We start from the raw sequence: 24,354 nt of genomic DNA, 5'->3' as shown, positions 1-24,354 counted from the left end.
CAGGCTTGGGGAAGGATAAACAGACATTGCCCTGACCAGTTTAGTCCACATTGTAATGGATCACTGCACAGTCCTGCCATCTGTAATTGGTCTTCCAAAAAGAAAACTGGAGGGGGCTCAAAGTTTGCCTTAACTTGTTATTCAGAGGGGACAAGGACAGAATTAGAAAATAAAACACCCAAACAGTGACTTAATTGTATTAATTCCATGTCAGCTGTTAAAGTGTGTTTATAAAAATGTATGTCTGAAGTCCAGGAATCCCTGGACCAGACCTCTCTTCTCCATTTGTAACTTCAGTCTGGAGGGGGAGGGGTTTGTATTCGTTTTGCTTATAGCTGGAGTAAAGTGTAAGTTCTATTTGACTGAAAGACCTTCTTTGTCTTTTTGGTGTTTTCTAGGAAGGCTGCATGCAACTCCATCCTGGTTTTGGCAAGTGTAATGGCTGGCCACAAAGACAATGCAGAGCATGTTAAGTGCTAACTGTGCCGGTGTTTAAGAGTGATTCTACAGGTTTGCTCTTCGTTCTATACTGTGCTTCTCATCTAAAAGTGCTAAGTGCTAGACGTAGGTATGTTAAAATATATACAGACTCTAGAAGATAAGATTGCACTTTTGCAATGGCTTATTTTGACAAAATTTTAATGGGGCTGCAGTATATTCTCCTAAGAGTGATAGTCTGAGATCCAACATGCAAAGAAGTATAGTGCCAATGGAAAAGCACTTCGATGTTGTTTCTGTAAATTACAAAACAATGGAGATTCACTCCAAATAACAAAAAGAACAGATCGATCTTTTTTACTTTGGGGTACACTTCATGTAGGTCCAAAATCTTTAGTTATCTCACTGGGGCAATTTGACTGCTCCAGTGTGTGCTATTCAGTGTGAATTCAGTAAAAAGCTGAAGAGCATTTTACTAACTGAACTACCAAACTGTGCCATGCTGAACGAACATAATGCTGTTTTGTGCTGTAATGGAAGATGAGGCTATTCAATAACCAAGTTATTTTTTTTATTTGGGTTTTCTTTTTCCTTTATCCTGGATTGACTCCATTTAAGCACAAAGTTGGGGTTTGCTGAACAGTTCACTGAGGCAACACTTGGTTGCAAAGAAACCAGCCAAGCTGAAACTGTAGTGGGCTTGTCTCCTGACAGAAGGGATTTCTTTGAAAGTACGGTTCACTTTACATCTAAGTTATGATTATCTTGCTGTCTCCCTTTCATTATGCCATTGTTCTTGGGAGCCAGAGATTTTGCAAGTTATAAGAAAAGGACGTTGCCAAGGGTGTGGGTGGAGGAAGGTGTTGACATGATTTCAATGGAGTTAGATTCCAGCTTTATAACAGAGAGGTAATGAACCACACAGAGAATAGGCTTTCCTAGCCTGCCCCTAAAAGAAGTTCAGTTATGAATTTAATGTTGTAAATGGCTATTTAATGGCTTTTTTTTTTTGAAACAATTGTTTCATATTATTTTTAAAAAGGCACTTTCCTGTGTAGAGGGTAAAAATGGTCGGTTACTTTTTGCTGTCTACTAGCCATTGTTTCTAATGAAACTCTTCTTAATTTAGTGGAAAATGGGGAATTCAGAAAGCCAATACAGTCTTCAGGGATCAAAAAATCATGCTGCTGCTACAGCCAGTGCCAAGCAGAAGCCTTGTTCTCTGAAAATTCGCAGCATTCATGCTAAAGATGAAAAGTCGTGCTCTATGCATGGATGGGGACATACCAATAGTGGCTCAAACTACAAATCGAGGTCCCTTGCCAGAAGCTGCCTTTCGCACTTCAAGAGTAGTCAGCCTTATTCATCTAGACTCAGTGACACTGTGGTGAAGGTCTCTAAAAGCAATGCCCATGCCAAACACAGGACAAATACCTCAGGGGACTACTGCCAAGGAAATAACGCGGTGTTTTTGCCAGAGAACGGTTTCCACTATATCGGCCTTCAAGCTGGAAGTAATCACACTGCCTCTCGAGAATGCAATGGGCACATTTTAAATTGCTACGGAAAGAATGAAAGTCTTGCATCAACCTCCCCATCAGAGGACAGGAGAAGTCCGAAAGTTCTCATTAAAACATTGGGGAAGCTGGATGGTTGTTTGAGGGTCGAGTTCCACAATAGCAGCAACAGCAAGGTACCGACTGAGGAGTCCAGTGGTCCGGTCCAGTTGCTGAGGTATTCTCCTGCCTTGGAATCTAAGCCAAATAACCTGCTCGATGTCAGGAGGAACTCCAGCGCAGACTGTTCTTCAAGCCATCGTCTGTCACCTACTGATTCAAGGCTTCGATCTAGTAAAGGAAGCTCCCTCAGTTCTGAGTCTTCATGGTATGACTCTCTCTGGGGAAATGCTGGGGATATCAGTGAGCTGGATGGCCCGTACTTGACCAGGAGCACTCCAGATACAAGCATTCATGCCAGTTTCCCAGCAAGCGAGAACAAGAAGTCCTTCAACCAAAGTTCATCTCTTTCCTCTCTTCGAGATCTTTATAAGGATACAAATTTGGAAAGCACTCCTCCACCTGGGATCAGGCTGTCTGACGAGTACATTGACACTCATGGAAGCCTAAGCAACCGTGTCTCATTTGCCTCAGACATTGATGTTCCCTCCAGGGTAGAGCAGGGAAGTCCTGCACATTACTCCTCCTACACGCTCCCATGCAGAAAGTCCAAGCCCCTCAGTGAGGATGCATCCAAGAAGGATACATTAAAAAACCGAATGCGACGCATCAGTGACTGGACAGGAAGCCTCTCAAGGAAGAAAAGGAAGCTGCAGGTATGTAAAAATCACAGCTTAAGTGCCTGAAAGTTGGTTTGTAGATTCCTCTTACAAATGTAGCGATTGCATCATGTTTGTATTTCTCACAGGATAATTACTTGCTAATCTGATTTAGTAGTTTGTGGAATTCTGAGAAGCATTTCATCCCTGGAGCTGTCTGAAATTACAATAGCAAAAAAAAAAGATAAACGTTTGTATGTGCAAATTTTCCCTTCCTATTTTGTCAGTTTCTTAGTTAACTCCAGTCTCTGCAGCCTAATCTGTCAGTGAATTAGCTTTTGAAATCATTGCATTACTTAAAAAGTGACTTAGACTTTTTAAGCCTTCTCTTTTTTCACCTGTACTATGAATCAGCATACATTTCTGAAGAGTGTGGAAAGAGCAGTAGAAGCAGGATGTTATAAATATCTTTGAAAGTATTCTCTGTTTGTATTATTGGCTTTACCATTCACTTTGTTTTCATTGCCAGTCCATCCGTAGCAAGCCAAGCAACTATCGAGTATGGACCAGGGCTGCTTGTTCTGCCTCCACCTCCACTAAGGCATTACATGGTGCGCCCTCCTCCTTCCTGCGTGTCAGCTTAGTTCACCAGATGGGAAAGCTTGAGTTGCCATCTGGCTTGCTGGGAGATGGTGGTGTGAAGAAGGAAATGGGAGAAGGGCAAGAGGGAGGGAAAGGATGTTTCCTTAAAAGAATTTAAGGCTAATCCCATTAACAGGAATTTAGGATGCCTGTGGTTAAGAATGAATTTCTTATCTCTAGCTGTAGGCCCCAGAATTGGCTCTTTAAATGCCAGACTGTGCCTGGACTTCTGACTGAGTTCGCAAGCTGAAATGGAGGGCACAGATTGTTTTTTGTTTTGGTTTGGATCTTTTATTATTTTTTTATTGTTTACATCTTCACTAGTGTTTCTCATACAGGAACAGTCACTGTGCTTCCCTAAATGAAGGATCTGCTCCTTTTCAGAAACATCAGAGTGCTGACTACTTCAGAAGTGAGCAGAGTGAAAGGAGCACCTTCTTCTGTAACTTAGGCAGCAGCTATGCAATAGAGCATAACGCATGCTTTATGTGGCATGTAAAGCAAATGCTGTCTCCTGTGTTGGAAATTCAACCAGGTATTGTGCTTAGCAGGCACCTGTCATTGCAATGTAAACCACTGACAAGACCCTTAGGCTCAGAAATGAGGTCGGCATAAGGTTTGACAGCATAAATCCTCGGTATGGGCTATGGAACTGGGAAAATGAAAATGAAAGCTGTTTATTTGGATCACTTCTTTTGTGAGTTGGTGCTCATGTACTTTATCAGATGCTGTCTCTTTACCTTTTTACTTGGCTGTGAAAGAGAAGGCAAGGCAATAAAACTGGAATCAGCGAAGAGCCTCAGCACCTTGTGCCGGGATTCTTCACTGGTTTCAGCATCTGTTGCTGTTTTGGATTTTACAGCCAGGCTTTACATATGATCTCTGCATCCCAGACCTTTGCCATGTATTACTTAGTTATGACATTTTCAGAATGGTATTTGTGGTGCACAATTCATAGCTGTTTTGAATTCACTATGCAGTGAACTGACTTCAGACGCAGCAAAGAAATTTGGCTGGTGAGATTGCATCAAGCTTCAGTCTGATTCTGGTAGAAGGAAATAAGCCCTAGCTGCAAATTGGTGATTTCTTAGAAAAAGGCATAGGAAATAGTCACTGACTTTTATCAGACAAATATCCAGTGACAGGAAGGATAAGAGGGGTGGCGAATGCTTTATGATTTTGCCTTTCTCGTAAGGCTTGGTCAGTTCCTTTCTGCCTTGCACGCTTTGAGTAACCTGCTATCTCTTCTGGGGGTTGCTGTATTGTGGTTTGGTAATGATTGTACTCTCACTGGGTTCTTTGGCTTAAAAATGCAGAAGTACCGTGTGTGGTTATGATGTGTCAGATGGTTAAATCCCTGTTTGTAGGACTGTTCATTACAGCGATTGTAGCCTCCGTGCTTTGCTCTGAACAATGCGTCCCTTCCGCAGTACATTACTAATAACTGATCGTGAATCACTTGGGCTGAATGTAGGTGAAAGCTGGAATATTTCCTCATAAGTTGGCTTATGCACTGGTGCTGACTGGGTGGATGGGTCCCTCCAGCTGATGCAGTGGAAACAAGTCAGCCAAGCCTCCCGCTTCAGGGGCACAGGACCAGGAGGCACAGTCTTGGGATATTGAGGCCAGTGCCCTGCTGCTAGAAAGGCGGTGGAGTTTAATCCACGTTGTGAACAAATCACAATTTAAAATCAGGTGCGCTTTTCCACATCTTGAAGTCTGTTTCCAAACCCTTTTACTCCGATGCTTGCTAATTTGTAGAGTAAATGTAGTCCTGGCCAGTTTGTTCCAATGCCAGCATTGTCTGCTACATTAGTTATTCTTCCCTATTATTTAATCTGTTATGATTTATTTAAAGGGAGAAATGGTATATTTTCTCAGGCCACAGTTGAGGGGTTATGCAGACTCTTTTTGGTCTCCTGTCTGAAGATAGGAAGTCTGTTTCCTTTTTCATTCTGGCACCCTTCCTCTGCACCTGTTTTAAATCATCCACAAACAGATTTGGATATGGGATATTCCAGAGGAGCCCACGGCTGTACCCTGTCTAGTGACTTGGATGTTTCCTTATGTCTGACTTGATCTGATACTTGATCTGATATATCCTGGAATTGAGTTTGCCTTTCTAGTACTGATATCATGTCAAGACTTGCAGCCATTCTGTGCCATGACCCAGCTTTCGTTGCATAAGGGTGTCCTAATATATTCCCTGGTACTCTACTGCACGGCATGTCCTCACTTAGTTTAATCATTGCTGAAATGGTGTTGGGTAGATGCTGTATCAGGATACATTCTGTGTGAGCAGCAAGGTGCATATGGTGCATGTGCAACGTGTGGACAGAATTTAGGCAAGCTTGTTGCATAGTCAGCCACTGCTAAAGACGGTGGTATAAAGTCCGTGTGCAGCTGTATAACATGGAGAAATTGCTATGTATAATGAAAATCCAGCCACCAGAGACTGCTGCTGCAGATAGATTAAATAGTAAATAGCCTCCTTATGAGAATAATTTCAGAAATTTCCTGACTTTATAAGCCCGAGCCCTGAAGTGTGGTGTAAAGAGAATTTAAAATAAAAGTGCTTTGAGACAACCTCTTTATTTGGCTTGAAAATTAGTATTAGATTCTACTTTGAGCTTGGGCCCTAATGAAGTTAGCAGGCTGCATTGTTTCCTGTACTTTACAGCTAATTATTAAATGCATCACTTTGTCTAATTGGTATCTTAGTCAGCCACTTTCCTTTGCATTATCTACAACTGTTCCAGGGTATATCTCAGATGTTGAGAGGTCTGCTTGAATGCAGCCGAGCAGAAACAGTGGTAGTTTTCTATCACTGCTAGATGCAACAGAGAGTAGACAAGTAGAGAGGTCCCTGGCAGAGAAACCATCACCAGCAGCAATTTGGGTCAGACCTTTTCAGTGGTGACCAGATACTGCTACAGTGACACCCTCCCTGAGCACCAGCAGAGACTGCGTGACTCTGCCAATTCTGTTCTTTAGAAAAAATAAAATACAAGTGGTGTTGTCATGGTGAAGTGTGTATATTCATTTTGGTTCCTGTGTTTACTCTGCTCTGGTACTTCCTCATTTCTACCCTTTCTGTGTGCATGGAGAAAACACAGGATGTGGTTAGTGGTTGTTCATGGACAGGTTGTAACCCACCCTTTTCATTAATGCTTGTTGTTTCAGTGGTGGCCCTTCACAGCAGACACCATCTCATGTTGTTTTTCTTACTAGTGCTTTGGGACTGAAAGAAACTCATATTTTTAATAAACTGTATGTTAGTCTTCTAGAGGACGCTGGCAGTTCCTGGAGAATAATCAAACAATTATTTTGGCACGCATGTACAGTGACAGTAATTAAAAAGAGGGTGGAGAAAGCTTCCAGTTTCCCACTGATCTGCAGATGGCCAGCGCAGTTGTATGATCCATGTTGTACAGTTGCTTTGTGGGCATAAACACGTTGCACATGTGATTATTCCTTTCCCCTTATTTCTCTCCTTTTACCATATAAAAAGCAAAACTGCTGATGCTTAGGGAGGTACTTTCAGAGAACTCTGATTAACAGTCTGCAATAAAATATGAGGAAAGTGCTCCATTACCAGAAGAATTGAATTGTTGTCACGAGACACAGTGATCTGAAAAGCCAGACTTGAGCTTCAGTGTACTGTAAGAGAATGTGGGTTTCAGTTCAAGTTGGCTTTTGTGAGGCCATGACCAGCAGTGTCCTGCTGCTTGAGAAGTGGCTTGTCTGGTGACACTTGGGAGGGTGTGTGATCCCACTGTTGCTCTTGGCTGCATTCTGGAGGTCCTGATGCTATCAAAACTCAGCACAGCTTTTCCGCTGAAGTCTTGAAGAGCACTGGGTAGGAAGCAAAGGAACAAAAAAGTAGTTGCTTTCAAAGCTGCTGCTGAGAGCAGCTCACAGGAGGCCAAGGTTTATTTACTTCATTCATGTACAGAAGTCTATGAGCAAATAAATGTTTTTAGAGAGGCAGTCTAAACTTCAAAGTATAATAGCTTTATTATTACTGAGGCTAATAGCTTTGCTTTTTGAATTGTTCATAGCAGTCTCTTCTCTTCCCTCACACTTTTACTGCAAAAGGCATCAGGTTTTTTGTGTTCTTAAATCTCGGTTGCTTTTAAAAAGCATCAGCAATGCTTCAGTTGGGAAGACAATAAATGGCTTTGTATGATGGATGGTGTGATTCTCAACAGTGAAGCTAGACCAAGGGGTCTGAGCAAGGAGTCTAACCAAGGATGAAAATCCCTGTCCATTACTGGGCCCTGGGAGAGTTGGGAGCATTCAGCACATTACTGGAAAAGGCTTAGGAAAGCAAAGGCCTAATCTGCCAACAAGGTCCAGTGTTAACAAGCAGTTGCAGGAAATGGGCCTAGGTTAGCATCCATACCATCAGGTCTGAGTATTTCAAATAACATTGGCCAGCCATGTCAATACAGGGGATGAAGCTGCACAATGCAATTAGGAGAAAGGCCTGATAGTGCTTGATGAAATAGTCAAGCTCCTGGGGGGTTTCCAAGAAGTAAGAAGATACGCACCTCTGCAGTCTGGAGACCAGATTTGTGCCAGTCAGCAAGCATGTCTTTTTCTTTAAATCACATTTTAAATTAGATTTTTGTCAATTGGTCAATACTAACAGCTTAAAATATTCTCAACTTTTGACCTTTTTTGCGTTGGCTAAGCAAAGTTTATAAGGCAAATAGAAAGTGAAAGTGAAATCAGCCTAGCTCTGCTAAAGCTAGATATAGGTGCCTTGCACAAATGGGGTGTCACCAAAGTATTGAAAACCCTGAAATAATAAAGAAACTTGTTGTGACACTGTTCTTGCTTGGACTCAAACTGGCGTGTAAGTGGTGGTGGTTGGGTTTCAGCTGGATGATGTGGCTATCTCATGCAGTCCCTCAGGTTTCAGCCAGAGGAAGCCCCAGTAGTTAGCAGCGAATTTGGATATTACTCGCAGGTGTCTGACTTACCAAAGCTCACAGACTTAGTGGTTAAGGTTTAATAGGGTCCTTTTGAGAAAACCAGGAGTGGTGGCACTGACAGTGTCAATGACTCCTGAGGCAAAGCCTATAGTGTGATGATGAAAAGATGTGGCCTTTGATGAAGGAACTGGCTCTGGCTAAACATGAAACAAATTTAAATACCAGATGAGGTGCGTCTGATCACTGACAAATTTTCCTTTTTTTTTTTTTTTTCTTTTTTGCACAGGAGCCAAAGTGTAAAGATGGGAGTGAATACTTTGACAGCAGAATGGACAACTTCACTACAGACACACTGGCACCGTCACAGCTCTCTGCTTTGCTGTGGTCACCCGGCTCCAGCCATGTCCTGTCCCAGAGAAGTGAGTCCACCAATGCGGTCAGCAGTGATGCCCTGAGGCAGAACATTTATGAAAACTTCATGCGGGAGCTGGAGATGAGCAGGACAAACCTGGAGAACACTGAGACTTCGTCAGAAACGGAGGACTCCAGTGGCGAGTCCCTCAGCTCCTTGGAGCAGCTGGATTTGTTGTATGAGAAAGAGCAAGGAGTGGTGCGCAAGGCAGGATGGCTCTTCTTCAAGCCCCTGGTGACCCTGCAGAAGGAGAAGAAGCTGGAGCTGGTCACACGGCGGAAGTGGAAGCAGTACTGGGTCACACTCAAAGGTAAATCATAGTGTTTCTCCTTTGGCTTGATGGTGGCAGTTGTTTCCTTTGTGTCTCAACAACTTTTCATGCATGCTGGTTTCTGTCAGCAGGTTGAGTGGGATCAGAAGTTCATGCCTAACTTCACATGGTCTATGCACACGCTTAAAGTGGAGCATGTGCCTAAGCAGCCTGCTTCATCAAGGTGGTGCTCATGTCTTTGGAATTGTATGTGCAGCCTTGCGGTTCATACCATAGCGAGTGGTGTTTTGTCTGACGTCCCATTTTCTGTACTCAAGCAGAATTGGGGGTTTAGAAGATCCTTTTGGATGTTTAGAGGTCCAAGGCCAAATTGAGCCAAAACTGAGAAAAATACAGAAGCCACACCACTGTCTCAGGGGGAGTCATAATTTAAGGATCAGGACAAGTCCTCGGTGCCCAATTCCCTGTCACAGGCATGCAATTTCCTGGGCTCTGCTGTGAGGTTTACTTAAAATTGGGGTAAGTTAATGTGAAAATGTTCAGTTCATGTCCAGTGCTTAATGTGACAACATAGTGAAGAGGTGAGCTCCTCGTGCTAGAGGATTTACACTGAAAAGTGTGCAATTCAGGGCAGAGGAGGCTGAATCAGGAGCAGGGGAAGCCCTGCGGTGCCTGAGGCTTAGCTGCCATGGGCCACTCCCAGGGCTTGCCAGTTTCCCTCCTTTCACTGGATGGCCTTTCACTTTGCCCACTCCCCGCAGTACCAATGCCTTCTGGCTTTTGGCATGCCCACATTCCCATTTTCCCTGCCTGATCCTGCTGTGAAACTGCCCTATGGGAGGGGAATCTACTTGAAAGGGGCTGCTTTTAATGGTGCTGTGGTGCGATTGCTGCTCTCACAGTGCATGTGGATGGCTCAGAGTAATCAAGCAGGTAGGTGTGCTTTTTGCAAGTGCATGGGTGTCAGGCAGTGTGAGAGGAAAAATAACATCTATTGTGGGGAGGAAGAGGAATTTAATGGGTGAGTTCATAGTCTTTTTTTTTATTTTTTGAATTGCATCCAAAGGATTTGCCTTTCAGTAAATATAATGCTAAGTTAATGAGTAAGGAAATGATCAAACTTAATAATTTCCTAGCATATATGGGACTGGAAGAGAGAAAATAACAGCTTTCCCACAGGTTGCCCTTTTCAAAATTCTGCATGGGTGTAGACCTGAAGGAAAATGAACAGCAAACAGCAAGTGCTGGGCATGTTGTCCTCGATAGTGCTGATTTAAAAGAAGCACACATGCAGGAATGTAGCAGTTCTGCCTAATAATTCAGAGACCTGTTATCAAGGGATCAAAATGTAGGCAGTCTTAACAGTTTAAATCACTTATCCTGATCATCAGGTAACATGATTCATGCTTGCAAGCAGTGTATACAAAAGGGAAAAACAATATCTGAGTTCTACCCTCTTATTGTATGTGTTTATGTTCTGGAGTATGAACATGAGTTTGATTCGCCTCTTCTAAAATTCAAGTTATTTCTAAACCTATCAACAATCTAAACTGAAGTACATTGTATACTAGTAGTTAGTGCATTTCTGGGATGATGAAGCTCGGGAAAGGAATTTAGGTGCTTCATGTTCATGTTCTTTGCTATAAAATTGGCTTATTGGTGACCTTGAACAAGTCACATCCCTTCGTGCTTCCTGAATTTTCCCAGCTATAAAAAGGAATAATAAAGTTCTTTGTAATAAACTTTATTAACTTCTAACATTATAAGAAGTATTAGATACAATGCTTTTTACTTTGGGTGCGCGACATGGCTGCATTCATGGTGCAGAATCTCTTCCACTTTGTTAGCTGTTTTAAATATACATTCCTCATTTCCTTGATCTTATACCTTTATTGTCCTGTGGAGACTTCTGATGCCAAAATAAACTTGCCTGTCTGGATATCAAGGCGTAGTTATGTTTTCATAATATGCTGTATCAAGATCAAGGCGCTTGCTTTGGTTCTCCTTCTACAGAGTTTTGAATAAATCTGTATTTAATTTGTTCTTGAAGTTTAAATAGCCAAGGTATTTAAAAATATGGCTTAAAATAGCCACATATGCAAATGGAGAACAGCATGTTTCTTTGCACTCCATTGAGATGTGTTTAATTATAAATATGCAGAAGGCTTATAACCATCTGGTTACCTGCCAGACTTCAAAGTATACATGTCCTGAGGCCCCTTGCTCTACTTTCAGGGCCATCAAGACCTGAGCTGGAATAGTAACCCTTTAACAAGAGGAACTCTCTTTTCCATCTGTCCTGTCTAATTAGTTTATTTTAACGAGGGAAATTGCATTCCCATTGCCCTTCCCCTTCAGTTCAAGTTCTGATTAAAATACTTGGACGCTAATCAGTCCCAGTGGGTCTGTCAGAGTTTACGAAACTAGCTACTTCCTAGGATCACTTGGCTTGACCTGAAGATATACCTGGGGTGTCGTACACATGAACACACATGCATGCCCTTCAGAATTTTTTATAAATGTACATCTAAACTGTCAGGATAAAAGCGACATATCTTTAGTTACCTTTTTGGTAACACGTTGGGGAGTATATGGGAGTTTAAAATATAACTTAATTTGCTTTCCTAAAATGCAGAAGCTGAAGTGGTTGTACAGTCCTGCTGCTGCTGCTGAGTACAAGAGGGGACTTGGTTTTGTTGGTGTAGTTTGCCCTGTTATGTTAAAATGTTGACAGAAGTGCCATGCCTGATACACAGAATATAACAAACCATATCCTTCTTTTCCAGCTGCAGAGATCTCCAAGTGTTTCTGTGTCATAAAGATGAGGGCTGCTAAGGGGAAAGGATGGGACCAACTCTGTAGGATTTGCTCTTATCCTAAATATTCTGCCAGACACTCTGGACAGTAATAGGAAAAGGTGCACTTAAGTAGTATAGAAGCATTTCTATTTGTTGGATTCCTTCCTTTGAAAACTGTTCAATCATCAGATGATTTGGTCAGTAAGCTCTGATACATACTTCCCTTTTTCTTGTTCGTTAGCACTGGAGAATGTGATTGCCTGAATGCAGTGGAGGAGCAGGTATAAAGTACTTCCACTGAGGAGTGGTGGGATCTGTCTCTGTCAAACATAAAGCAGCAGAGGCCTGCTGGCCCTCTGGAGAGTTCTCCTGGCCATTTCTGATGCTTGTTCTATGATGGACCTCACTTTTCATACACTTGGGATCTGGGCTGTATGAGGACGAGTGTATTCCACCTCGCAACTTTTTACAGCAACTGTGTCCCATAAATTCTCGTAGGCCCAGCTTTCCCCTTTATCAGACAGAAGAATCAAAAAATCTCCTTGATTTTGGTTCTGATGTCAGATTTTACCCTTGAGGAAGTTCCACTTAAATTTATATGACTTTTGATTATTTGTTTGGGATTTTTAGTGCAGCGTTAAGTGTAAATGTTAGCGAATTGCTAAAATAAAGGTTGTACTCTGTTTTTACTTAACTCTTTTGCAAGCATTCACAGAGGAAACATTTCTGTTTTACCAGTTTTGCTATATCCCCTTGATGCACACTAGTAGGGGCATGCACATGGCATGTGTACACGCATTGTGTCACACAGAGAAACACCAACAGACTGAAAATCAGCATGTCAACCGAAAATCTCAGTTTTGGTGCTGCCCTGTGTTGTGGTGCCTCTTTGATTTTAAGGAAAAAACAGCAAAAAGCAGGCTAGAGAGATGACAATGCTGTAGCTCTAGCAAACTCAATCCTTGTATTGGCTGAATTTTAAGTCCTCTGCTGAATATGTATAGGTCTTACAGAAGTAACATATTCATGGATTACTAGGCCCTGAGGGACCACTGTGATCATTTAGTCTGACTTGCTATGTAATGTAGCCATAGGACGTCTTTAAATTAATTCCTGAATGAATTTGAGCATTAGATTATCCTCAGTTTTCAAAAGGTATTTACAGTATCTGATCTTAGTTCTTCCAGGTTAAACCGTCAGCCACAGTATAGTATTAATTTATCTTCCAAATTAAAAAAGAAAAGCGCCAAACCCTCCATTATTAAGCTGCCATTTGCCAGGGGTGAAAGTGAAGGTTATTTACTTGTTTTCCCTGGATGCACAGCTAGCCTTAGAATTTCTTGAGAAATCTAGGTTAGAACTAGATTGTTTTAGTAATTCAGTTCAGTCTGTGATCCCTTGAACAGGCAAATTAGTGCATCTCAATAGATAGTGAATTGTAACATGGGGCAGGAATGAAAGGCTAATGGGGATGGAGGCGGTGGGGCGTTCTTGAGCCAGCTTCACTCCGAAAGGCAACATGGCAATGTAGTCATATTGTCAGGGACTGGGATCAAGTCTCGCTGCTGTTCTCCAGAAGTAATTCCTGTTGTTACACTCAGGATTGTCATCATCAAGCATGATGCGTGCTTTCTGGATGCAAGTTTCATACCTTAGATATTACACTATCTACAAGACTGAACATGCTCAAACTCAGCGCCTTTAAACTGTTTTAAATTAATCAGAATTGTCTTAGTCTCCAGTTTGTGGGTAGATGCAAGGAAATCCAGTTTAAATTTGAGAAGTTTATTCACTATGCATGTTGTATAAAGATAAGAGTTTCTGCAAATCTTTTCAATAAATACAAAGATTTCTTAGCTGGCTCTTATGAGAAAGTTGGTTTGATTTAATAAAGAAACACAAAAGCCAATTTAACTAAGCAGGCATTAATCTTTTCTGCAGGCTTTAACATTTTAATAGGCTGAGTTTATTCATAGAATCACAGAATAGTTTGAGTTAGAAGGTACCTTTAGAAATAACTAGTCCAACTCCCTACCATGGGTAGCGACATCTTTCATTAGATGAGGTTACTCAAGCCCCCTCCAATCTGACCATGGACTCTTCCGTACTGAGGTATCCTGTTTTATTTTTTTATTTTATGTTTGTTGTGTCTCTACTAGATGCCTGTTCCAACTTTTCATTGGCAAATTCATCATTATCTTTGCCTATTTTCCAGTTCAGACGATTTTCATTTTTTCTTCTTTTTTCAGAAGAGGGACTGATCAGAACTGATGTTCTCAGTTGCTGAAGGGTGTCTAACTTCACAAAAGCATTAATGTAAGAAAACTCAAATGGGAAATCCAGAACTTACTTTCTCCTTATGTTTTTTTTGTCCCTCTGAACTGCAAAGGTTGCACTCTGCTGTTTTATGAGACTTATGGAAGGAACTCGATGGAGCAGAGCAGTTTGCCTCGATACGCCCTGTTTGCAGAAGACAGTATAGTCCAGTCTGTTCCAGAACATCCCAAGAAAGAAAACGTGTTCTGTCTCAGCAATTCTTTTGGAGATGTCTACCTATTTCAGGTAACAGTATGCATATGTAACTTGTAGTTGTTTCCATTTTAGAATGTATTTATGAGTATGCACACACATGTATATGATTGTATATACATATGCACACACACAGACACCATGTTTGTGCCTTTAAATTAAAAATAATAGTGTAATTGCTTTATTACACTCTATTATAATATTGATTTATGTGTATGACATGGCTTCAGGTATATGCTATTACACCAGTTGGCTGGATTATGGTTCGGATATAAAAAGAACAAAGATCACAAATCTGCAAAACCCTTTTGGTACCTGGTTGTTACAAGCTTCTAGAAAATCAGCTTTATTATCAATTTCTTTTGCATTTGTTAGCATTCCACCCTTACAAAATGGTGTGCTCAACCCTGAATCTGCTGGCCTTAAAGAGAGTTTGCTTGAGCAAGATGTTCAAAAGCGAAGGCTAAAAATAATCTAAAGATCTTGGCTGCTTATCTACACCACTGGAAATGTTAATAAAGAACAGTATTAGGTAGAACTGCCTGCATAGAAACATATTGATTCATAGGCATGCTTGTAAATAATTCCAGAGACAGCTTGTGCAGATGTATTATCTTTACCTGGCTGCCCTCTTTCCACTAACTTGGCATTTTTTAAGGAAGCAAACGCTTTTCCTCAGACCTTACATGTAAAATCTTCTCTGTTGCAGTGTTACCTGCAGAAGAGGAGGTTTATCTTTGAAATCTGGTGGGGTTTACTTTAATTGGAGTCACATCTTTCCCGCAGCTGATGAGGCTCTGTTGTGCTCCTGGAGCTCTCAGACCTTGCAGGTCTGAGAAGCAGAAGCTGAAGGTTGGAAGCAAGTTATGATGGAGTGGAGGAAAAGCTCACACTTCCTTTATTTGCACAGTTTTAAAGATAAAACCTTACTTCATTTGTTTTAAGATAAACTCCTAAGATCATAGAGACCCTGTCAAGCACTTCATGTCCTAGAGGTGCTGATTTTTATTACTTTTTTTTTCCTCTTGTCTGGTCATAATGTTGTGCTGTTGATTTGTTTCACAGGCAACAAGCCAGACTGATCTAGAAAACTGGGTTACTGCCATACATTCAGCCTGTGCTTCCCTCTTTGCGAAGAAGCTTGGGAAAGAGGACACCGTTAGGCTGCTGAAAAATCAAACCAAGAGTTTATTCCAGAAGATTGATATGGATGGCAAGATGAAAAAAATGGCAGAGTTGCAGCTCTCAATCGTTAGTGATCCAAAAAACAGGAAGGCCATAGAGAATCAGGTACTGGAAACAATATTTTTACAGGGGCGCATTTACCGTTATTTCTTGCTTTGGGCTCTGACTGATGCTAGCAGTTTATTTAGAGTGAGCTGAAGAATATTAATGATGCTTTTTAATATCTGCTAATTAGATGTTCTGTCCTTGAACAACTGCCATCGTTTTCCAGCTCAGTACCTGGAAGAAGCTGACTGTATTTTCCTAGAACTGGAATCCATCACTATGGCTGCAGATTTATTCCTGTTAATCTTCTACCTGTGAAAGAATATTGAATGAGGGCAAACAAGAGAGACAGTGTGAGATGGATCATGTGCAAATATCCACTAGTTAGCAAACGATAAATTTATAATGAGCCTTTCCTCCAGCGTTGATACCTTTGGTCTTTATAAAATCTTACCTTACTATTGCTGAAGGTTTATTGGCAAAGTCACTTCAGAGAAAAGTCAATAAATAACTGGGTTTCCTAATCTTCTGATTTGACATCTCAGAGATCGGCTTTTGCAGAGGAAAAAAAAAAATCTTGATGTAATTAGTAACCAAGAATTCTTAATATACTTTAGTAAGCTAACAGTTTTGAAAAAACATTATTCCTGAGGGAAAAGTTTGCATGTATGTAGCTCAGTTGTTCAGTAACTGTGGTTGTTTAGTTTTCTTTTTCCCACTTTGAGTAACAAGAGGAATGTGAATTCTGGATTTGGCTTTGTGTAAACTTGGTGGTGTTTTCAATCATGTGGCAGTTATCATTCCACCATGCTGAAGTATATTGTATTGCCAACACTGTAGTTTATAAGCTTGCCCTACATCCTGTGCTGGAAAACTTCACTGGTGATATATTTTGGGAAGTCAGCGGAAATAGAGCGATTGACTTCAGAAGGACCGTGGTGGGTTTTTTATGTAGAAAGATGAGGCATAGTCTTAATTTATTTCCACTGGGGAATTATCTTGGAAACTGTGATTTCTATATCCTTTCTCCTTTTCCTTCCTCTTCCTCAGAAAAGCAACCACCCAACCTCAACTTTCTATTTTCTTTCACATCTGTATTGATTTAAACCCAATACTTCTCTGCTGAAGACTTAGTAATTCACAGGGCTTTACAAGCAAGAAAAACCTTCTCTTCTTTCACAGTTACCATCACCCAAAAGGCAGTAGCAGTATGGAAACACGGACTCCTAAAATTGCTATACCTATTTTAATGTACATACATGTTTCTTTTTGGTGTTCAGCAAATGGGCTGGAGAAGCTCATCTGATACTATCTTTTAAATTTGGTCGATTTGCAGGCTATTAATTGATAAAACTAGTGCTAAACAGAAATGCAACCAAAAAAAAGGCGAGGAAAATTTGGGTTTTCTAAAGTAATGATTGTATTGAGCTGCTTGAAAAATGTCTTCAGCCTTGTAGCCTAGATCAGGGAGTCTTGCCTATCTGGGTTTACTGGTCCAATAATAATAATAGACTTAGTAACTGTTTAAGAGAAAATGGCAGCCCTTCACACAGGTATTGGTATTTTTTGGGAGTTTAGAAGAGATGAGTGAAGCATCTGCAAGAGCATTGTACATAGAGCAGGCAGTGCCAGTAGGCCACTGGCAGCATGGCTGAAAATCCCAAGTTGGCACATACTACCTATAACCACATGCATTTATATGTAATAAATATGTTGTGGGTGGTGGTTTTCCCCCAGAGTGTAACTTCTCCCCTAAACTGAAGAGAATTAGAATGAAAGTTTGAAAATCCCCTGGCACCAGGGGATTCTTTTTTTTTTTTTTCCCCTTTGTAAAAAAGTACTTTTCCTCACTGTTTAACCTGCTAGAGAAATCACTGTGTTTTCTTTGAATGTGGAGCCCTGTCTAACTGCTACTGAAGTTAGTGGAATGGATTATTAGCGTTTATTTGGAGCTCTTTTAACAAAATATTGCACATTAAGTCAGAAGTGGGGCTGTCTGTGCCTGTAGAACTAGTTTTAATGGGATGGAAAATCTACCTCACAGTGAGGGCACCGCAGCTCTGGGTGTACTTCTTTATTTACTTGGTATATAAATCTATTCTGTTGTCTCACTTTAGAACAATAATATGAACAATAGTTGCTTGAAAGCATTATGGGGTTTTCTTTTCAAATTTAAATATGTTGGTATAATCATGTTTTCCAAGCTATTCAGAGGTTTCTGATGTGATTCATATTTTCTGTGTACATAATACTCAACTTATGAGATGGGTTATGAGCATAGGTATTTACTTGCAGGCATTGAAATGATAAGGCATTAATGAGAAGAACAGGCATATGCTTGGAGATATTTTTAATGGAAGTTTTCATGTGTCTGCCAGCTAAAAGTTAATGTAAAAAAAAAGGGGGGGAGAGGTTGGTAAGGTAGTGATCTGTTTACTTTGGGTAGTCATTAAATCTGTTAGTACCTTTCTTCCCTTCACTGGAGTGGTCATTGGCTTTTTACACAGAGTATAACTTCATCACCCTTCTTTTGTTTTTGTTTAAAATGTACCCGACTCTTTCTCTTTTCTCTCACATTTATAGGAAAATGATTGGTATAGTTTTGGGAATTTTATTCGTCAGGCTTCCTAAATCCCAAATTACACGTCATAATTTTCTGTAAAGCATCTGATGAAGACTCGCAATAACAACACTCAAAGAGAATCTTTTCAGGGAACTTTGCTAACACTTGCCAGTTTTGCCTCATTCAAATTCAACTTGAATCACTATGCGCAGTTACTTTTCTTTCTTCTGTACCATCCTAAACTAAAAAAAAGAAAATAATAAATTATCTAAACTTGTTAGAAAAAATCTTCAGGTTGGGTGGTCTTTGAACTGGCTAGAGCAGTGCTCCACTTTCTGAGGGTTCGGTACTCTTTTCAGGTGTCACGCTTCAGTGTAGGATGGTTCCTCCCTACATCATTTGTAAAATCCTTCAATTTAGTAGTAGCGGACTGTCCCTAAGGAATGAAATGAGTAGGCAGCCAGAAAGTTAGGGAAGATCATCCTCATTCTCCTGCCCATTCTAATTACTGTTTTGCAGATGGATGTATTTCAGTCTTTGTATTGCAAAGGTTTAGTATACAGTAACAAAAAGTGAATATTGCTGAATGTGGAATTGCACATCATGATCTCATACAATGAAGCTGATGGGGGAAACGTGTGTAGAAAGGGCTGGTCTTCTGGTTTTTAATGGGGGCAGCTGAATAATAAGATTCATTTGCTTTCTTAATTACATTCCTAGCTATAGACATACATGTGATACTGCCAATTTCGATCAGATTATTGACAAGAATGTAAATTGGGTACATGTGGGTGCAGTTTTGTGCTGTCTGTGGTATTGGGAATAAGATTTCCCCTGGTTTGGTTAGAAATAATGAAGATGCTGTTCTCTCAAAACAAGCAGAAAAATGGCATTTATTGTGAAAAAACCTGTTGTTATTTCAGGAAGTTTTCTTAATCATTTTTTAAGTCACTAGGAAGAATGAGGAATAAAGGGTATTGCTAATTGCACATCATTGTTATTGAGCTCTATTATGTTCCCTTTTTATTTCTTTGAGCTAAAAGTTATGACGATATCTCTGTCGTGTCCTTTAAAGTAATGGAATTTCTGGGAGAGTGATGTTTTTGCTGCTTTGAGTGTTCTTTAGGAAGTAATGACAATAAAAAATCTTTTTCTTGTCCCCAGAAACCAAGTGACTCATTTATCCAGATGGGGACAATATGAATTGTGTCTGAGAACCAGGGACTGGAATGCAGTTTGGTGTTGTTTGTAATGTGGTTGAAAAGCTGTTCACATAAAACAGCAGCAGAAGTTTCTTTTAAATCCATAGAGTTCCCTACATCAGCTTGCAGAGATACTTTCCATCTGGGAAGAAGATGTTGCGTAGGGGAAAATTCTGAATTTTTTACTGCTATAGATAGTGAATTGTGTCAGCCAGGAGCTCATGTTTCTATATGGTTTAAGAAGTGTTACTAAATCCAGTCAATTTTGAAGGCTTAAGCACCGAGAGAAGGCCCTTCTCCCTATGCGTCTTCTTTTCTGTAGCCTTAAGTAAGTACTGAGTGGAAAACTGGTATTTTGTTATTAGGTGAAACTGTCCAGGAAGTTTCTTGTGTCCTTCCTCCAGGTTCTTGAAGTATTGCTACTTCGAGTTGATATGGTGTCATTTCTGGCACTGCTTTTCACAGTTCACATACTGGTTTGGCTTTTATTACACGGAACTGCTCTTACTTTGTACAGAACAGGTATTTGAAAGTGAGACAGTCCTTCCCCAGCCCCTCAAAAGATGTTATTTGCACTGTAGTGTAAGATGGGCAATGAGCCTGGGCCATCCCAGAGCCACACTGTTGGCACTGCCTTCCCTGGGACTGTTGGGTCCACAAACCCTAAGCATGTTCAAGTGCAGATGCCACTAGAAATGTCACCTACAGAGAGAACTGTATAACATGTAAGAGCTATGGGTCTCCATGTTGCCTGCTGGAAACCACAGATCTGTATTGTCTAGTCTGAATGTATTTACTCCTTTGCCTTTCCCAACCTCCCACTTCAGAGTTTACCAATAGAAAACCTAACAGGGTTGTTGAATTAACAGACACCTGCTTTCAAGCATCTTCCTTTATCTCATCTGTTTGTGAGATTTAAAATGTAATTAATTTACAATTGTTTCTTAGTGTCTGAATAGATTTTTTACTCACCTGGAGGACAATCGGCTATTTATGTTCTGAAAATGATCATTACTGCTAAAGTACTGCTGGAAGTATCATGCCGATGTTCCTTTGTATGGTAATTCTTAAAAAGTCATTCCTGAAACTAAATTTCTGATGCAAAAGCTTGTTGCCTCACTTAGCACTCCCCATGTAATCACTGTCTTGCTCCTGCACAAGGCTTCCTTGCATGAGTTCTCCTGGGGGTCCAGGTTGAATAATTAATGGCCCTAATTCTTAAGGTTTCCCACATTTTACTTTTTTCTATCTCTCTTCCACAGCCTCCTTTTCCTCTCTATCTTACAGGGCTCCTACTAGGCTGAATACATTTATTTGGGTGGCCCGTCCTTGCCTTTCTCCCAGGCTTTCCCATGCTGCCACTAAACCCAGAAATTCTTGCCTAACATTTGCCTGTACTGAGAATGACATCCTCCCTTTCCTCAAGGAAAAGCCTTTAATGCTTTTACTAGAAATTCACATGGAGGTTTTGAAACAGTGACTGAGAGAGGATGGTTTTGGATGCCCTGGGTGCTGTAGCTCACAGTGCAGGCAACAGCCAAGCAGGTCTCACAGGGAGCATTTCATGTGTGTTTAGTTGTTTTGGCGTGCCTCACATTGGGCCATATCTCTTATCTCTTTGCAGACTCGCTTCATGCTGCTATTAGCCGTTGTCACCCATTCTTGCTCTCATGGCTGCCTGGTGCCTCCACTTCTTCCTGTTTGCTTTCGAGCAGATTTCAAAAGGGCCGTTTTGTCTGTGCATGATGAAGTTAAGTCCTTGAGCATCTTTTGGGCAGTCCTCCCACGTCGGGTGGAGATTTGCCTCACACAATAGCAGAATAAGGATTGCAGCGGCTAGTCTGGAGGCTGTAAATTAACTTCATGGACCAGGTCATACTGCGCTTTGAAGTTGTTGCTTTTTTATTTGTGTGCTTCCCCCGTTTACTCTTCAAGAATATAAATCTTTAGGAAGAATTATCATAGTTTAAAAGGCTTAGACAAATAGCAGCTGGTATTGCTTCGTGGTCTCCAATTGGTTCCAGACATCCCTGGTTTTGATAAGACTACAAGACAATCCCAGAAATTCCCTGCCTACAGCTTTTGCTAATGCCATTAAATGTAACATCATGATTACCGATGCTTTTGGAGCTGATTAGCTAGCATCCTGCGTGACTGATAAACATGGTAATTTAATTATTTCTTCAGAGTGTCCTTGCGTTATACCCCACTCCCCCTTCTTTAGATTATCTTTGTTTTAAAATACAACTCAGTACAATGTTTAATGGGGATTTTGAAGAAGGCCACAGAAACAGAAGGATGCCTGTGTTCAGCTTGTGCTCAACAGGGACAGGATGCTCCACTCCAGCAGCGTCCAGAACAAGCCTTGCTCTGTTCCTGAGCTATTAAAAGTTGGCTTGGCTCTGTACCCATGGAGGTGTCATCCCAAAGGGAAAGACTTCACCTGAGCTTGTAGCTTTTGGCTTTGTGAAAAGCTGACAACCATGTTTTCATTCTAGTTGAGTGTTGACACAGAGAAAGAGCTCGTCACAAAACCTCCTATTGGAGTTGTACCATCCATAAAGTACTAGCAAGAAGAAACTTGTACTCTGTGAGGACTGTCTGAGAGCACAAAGGAAGCAAACTAAAAGGCAATGATCAAATAAACCCAAGAAAAAATTATTATCCTTTCAAGGGATGTGTGTTTTGAATGTCTGTGGTGAGAGATTAGATGTGGCATCTTCGTAATGTGTATATGTCTGTTCTTTTTCTCTGGGCTTTTGGGAATTGGTCTCATGATAGTATTTTGTAAATTCTATCTTTTGCTTTTAATATTGATTCCCTGAAAGACTTTTTTTTTTTTAGTGTACTGTAAATCATAATTTTGCATTTGCAAATGTACAAAATAGTATCGTCTTCCCTTTCTTCACCCTACCTGCCAAATAAGATTACCTCTTACTTCCAAAAGTGTAGCCATAACTGATACCACAGTTTGTGAGCACACGTGTAAGAAAGCCAGACGAGGTAAGGTCTCTATCAGTTGTAGTGCAAGTCTTAGCCCTGGTTTGCTAACAAGGCTTTTTTTGCCCTTCTATTACTCACTTCTTCAAGGTTGGAAGAAGCAAGATACTTGTTTAACTCTTGGGGTATTTGGCAGCATTATAAGGAAACTGAACTGATTTTGCTTCTAGATGAGCCTGCAGGTCATTGTTCACCTGAGATTTTTATTATGTGTGACAGCTTGTTTTCTAAGTCACAAAGGTGCTTGCCCAACCTTGGCTAATCTCAAAGTAGGGTGATAATGTCCTGTGTGCACAGGGTCAGGCAGGGTGTGCCAGGGAAAGGTATGAAGTCAATGCACCTTAGAGAAAATGTGATGAACTTTCTCCACAGCCCTAAACCACTGGTTGAACAAACAACACGCAGTGATTGGAGCTGACATTGAAAGATCAGCATTGTCAGAGGATTTTAACTATCTTCAGAACATGAACTTGGTGTACATTAACCTAATGGATGTGCCTTTTCTGCCTTCCCGTGTGTGAATGTACCTACTCTATTAAACACAGCTGCCTTTTTATTTGAACTATTTATCAGTATTAATGTATATTGTACACTGTGGGGCAAATTTTAGCTGCAACTACCAATCTGCAAGTTGGGGAAATGAAAAGCAAAATTTGACTTTCATGCAGTGCGTAAGAATATGTGTTTGTGTAGATGAGTGTGTATGTACACAGATACTTAAGATCTGTCATCTAAGCCTTGATTCAGAACTTTATTTGTCTAGTAAATATTTGAGTTTCTTCCCTTTTCCTATTTTTACATTGAAACTGGATTAAGCTGTGTGTTACATCTGTACCTTTATTAGACGTATTTAAAAGTTGCATGAAGAGTGTATGTGTGTTCTTGCTTTTGGTCCAGTGGTTCATGTTGGAGGTATATATAGCTTATTTTTGCAGTTTACACAGACAATAAGCATGTTTTAACCTATTAGTCGGACAAAGAACCACACATGCTTGTGTTGCCAGTATTGTCTCCAGTTCACAAATAGAGAGGCCGTAGTAAATTATGAGTGGGACCTACCAGTGTTACTTTGCTTTGCCCAGTGTAGCTATGCTGCTTTGCTTTCAGCCAGCCAGCTATACAATCTAAGCTTGCAAAAATGAAGGAAACAAAACTAATCTCCAAAAAGGAGAGAGAGAAAGAGAAGTGGAAAAACAACAACAAAAAAGCCTTTGTGAACCACAGGGTTGTGTTTTTATGTAACTGCTTTTGTGGCTATCAAACTACCCGAAGTTCATGGTGTTTTCATCTTGTCAGTATGCATTTAAGACCACCAGCTTTGTTTTATTTCAAGCCATCTTTTGGGTTGATGTAACACAATACGACTGAATGTGTTTTGGCAGGGAATAACTAATCTAATCCATACACTACCAGATGAAAGTAATTTACTATGGGTTTGGGGAAGAGCTTGAATTTTCAGTGCAGCCCACAAAGACATTTTTCCCCTTTTAATTGTCCCTTTTTATACCTAAACAGATCCAGCAATGGGAACAGAACCTGGAAAAATTTAACATGGACCTTTTCCGAATGCGATGCTACCTAGCCAGTTTGCAAGGTGGGGAGCTCCCAAACCCAAAGAGCCTTTTGGCTGCTGCCAGTCGTCCTTCAAAATTGGCACTGGGGCGGCTCGGCATTTTCTCTGTCTCATCCTTCCATGCACTGGTAAGTCTCTATGCTCTTTTCATGGGTGCATTGCACAAAGCCTTTGTTAGTATTGTACTTAGATGTGGAATTGTGCTGGGATAATACATGGTTGCAGCCACATGCATTGCTTAGACAGTCCTGTTCCCTTCTCACCCTTTCTACCTCTTCCTTGACTGCAAATAAATTGTCCTCTAGAGACAGACTTTGAAACCATGAGTATATGGCTATGACTTTTTTGGCCCCTGAGGACTCCAAATTTGGGTACTTCTGACCTATACCTAAAAAAAACCCCAAACCAAAATATTCTGCAGATGTAAATGAGTCATTGTGTTGAAATTTTGTCACTGTGATTTCATCTGCATTGAGTGAAG

General features: G+C 40.7%; 2 protein-coding genes across 5 annotated transcripts in view; both read left to right on the top strand.

The window, feature by feature from the left end:
• Positions 1–1,316, top strand: part of SCAF8 (SR-related CTD associated factor 8) — a 207,242-nt gene extending 205,926 nt beyond the window's left edge. The window contains exon 23 of the transcript XR_003993556.1: positions 399–1,316. The gene's annotated coding sequence lies outside the window, so the exon portion shown is untranslated. The remainder of the gene's footprint in view (positions 1–398) is intronic.
• The window catches only part of TIAM2 (TIAM Rac1 associated GEF 2), an 88,385-nt gene continuing 64,429 nt past the window's right edge, over positions 399–24,354 (top strand). For 3 of the 4 annotated variants that reach the window (XM_030499933.1, XM_030499932.1, XM_030499930.1), the window contains exons 1-6: positions 399–510; positions 1,568–2,770; positions 8,582–9,017; positions 14,166–14,338; positions 15,371–15,595; positions 23,816–24,001. In XM_030499933.1, the coding sequence (XP_030355793.1) occupies positions 1,574–2,770; positions 8,582–9,017; positions 14,166–14,338; positions 15,371–15,595; positions 23,816–24,001 (2,217 nt within the window). In that variant the 5' untranslated portion in view covers positions 399–510; positions 1,568–1,573. Of the gene's footprint in view, positions 569–1,567; positions 2,771–8,581; positions 9,018–14,165; positions 14,339–15,370; positions 15,596–23,815; positions 24,002–24,354 lie in introns of all 4 variants that reach the window. The other variant, XM_030499931.1, reaches the window with a different exon arrangement.

Source organism: Strigops habroptila, chromosome 10, assembly GCF_004027225.2.
Source record: "Strigops habroptila isolate Jane chromosome 10, bStrHab1.2.pri, whole genome shotgun sequence".
Lineage (NCBI taxonomy): Eukaryota > Metazoa > Chordata > Aves > Psittaciformes > Psittacidae > Strigops > Strigops habroptila.
Note: the sequence above shows the minus strand (reverse complement) of the source record. Positions and strands in the feature narration are given on the sequence as shown.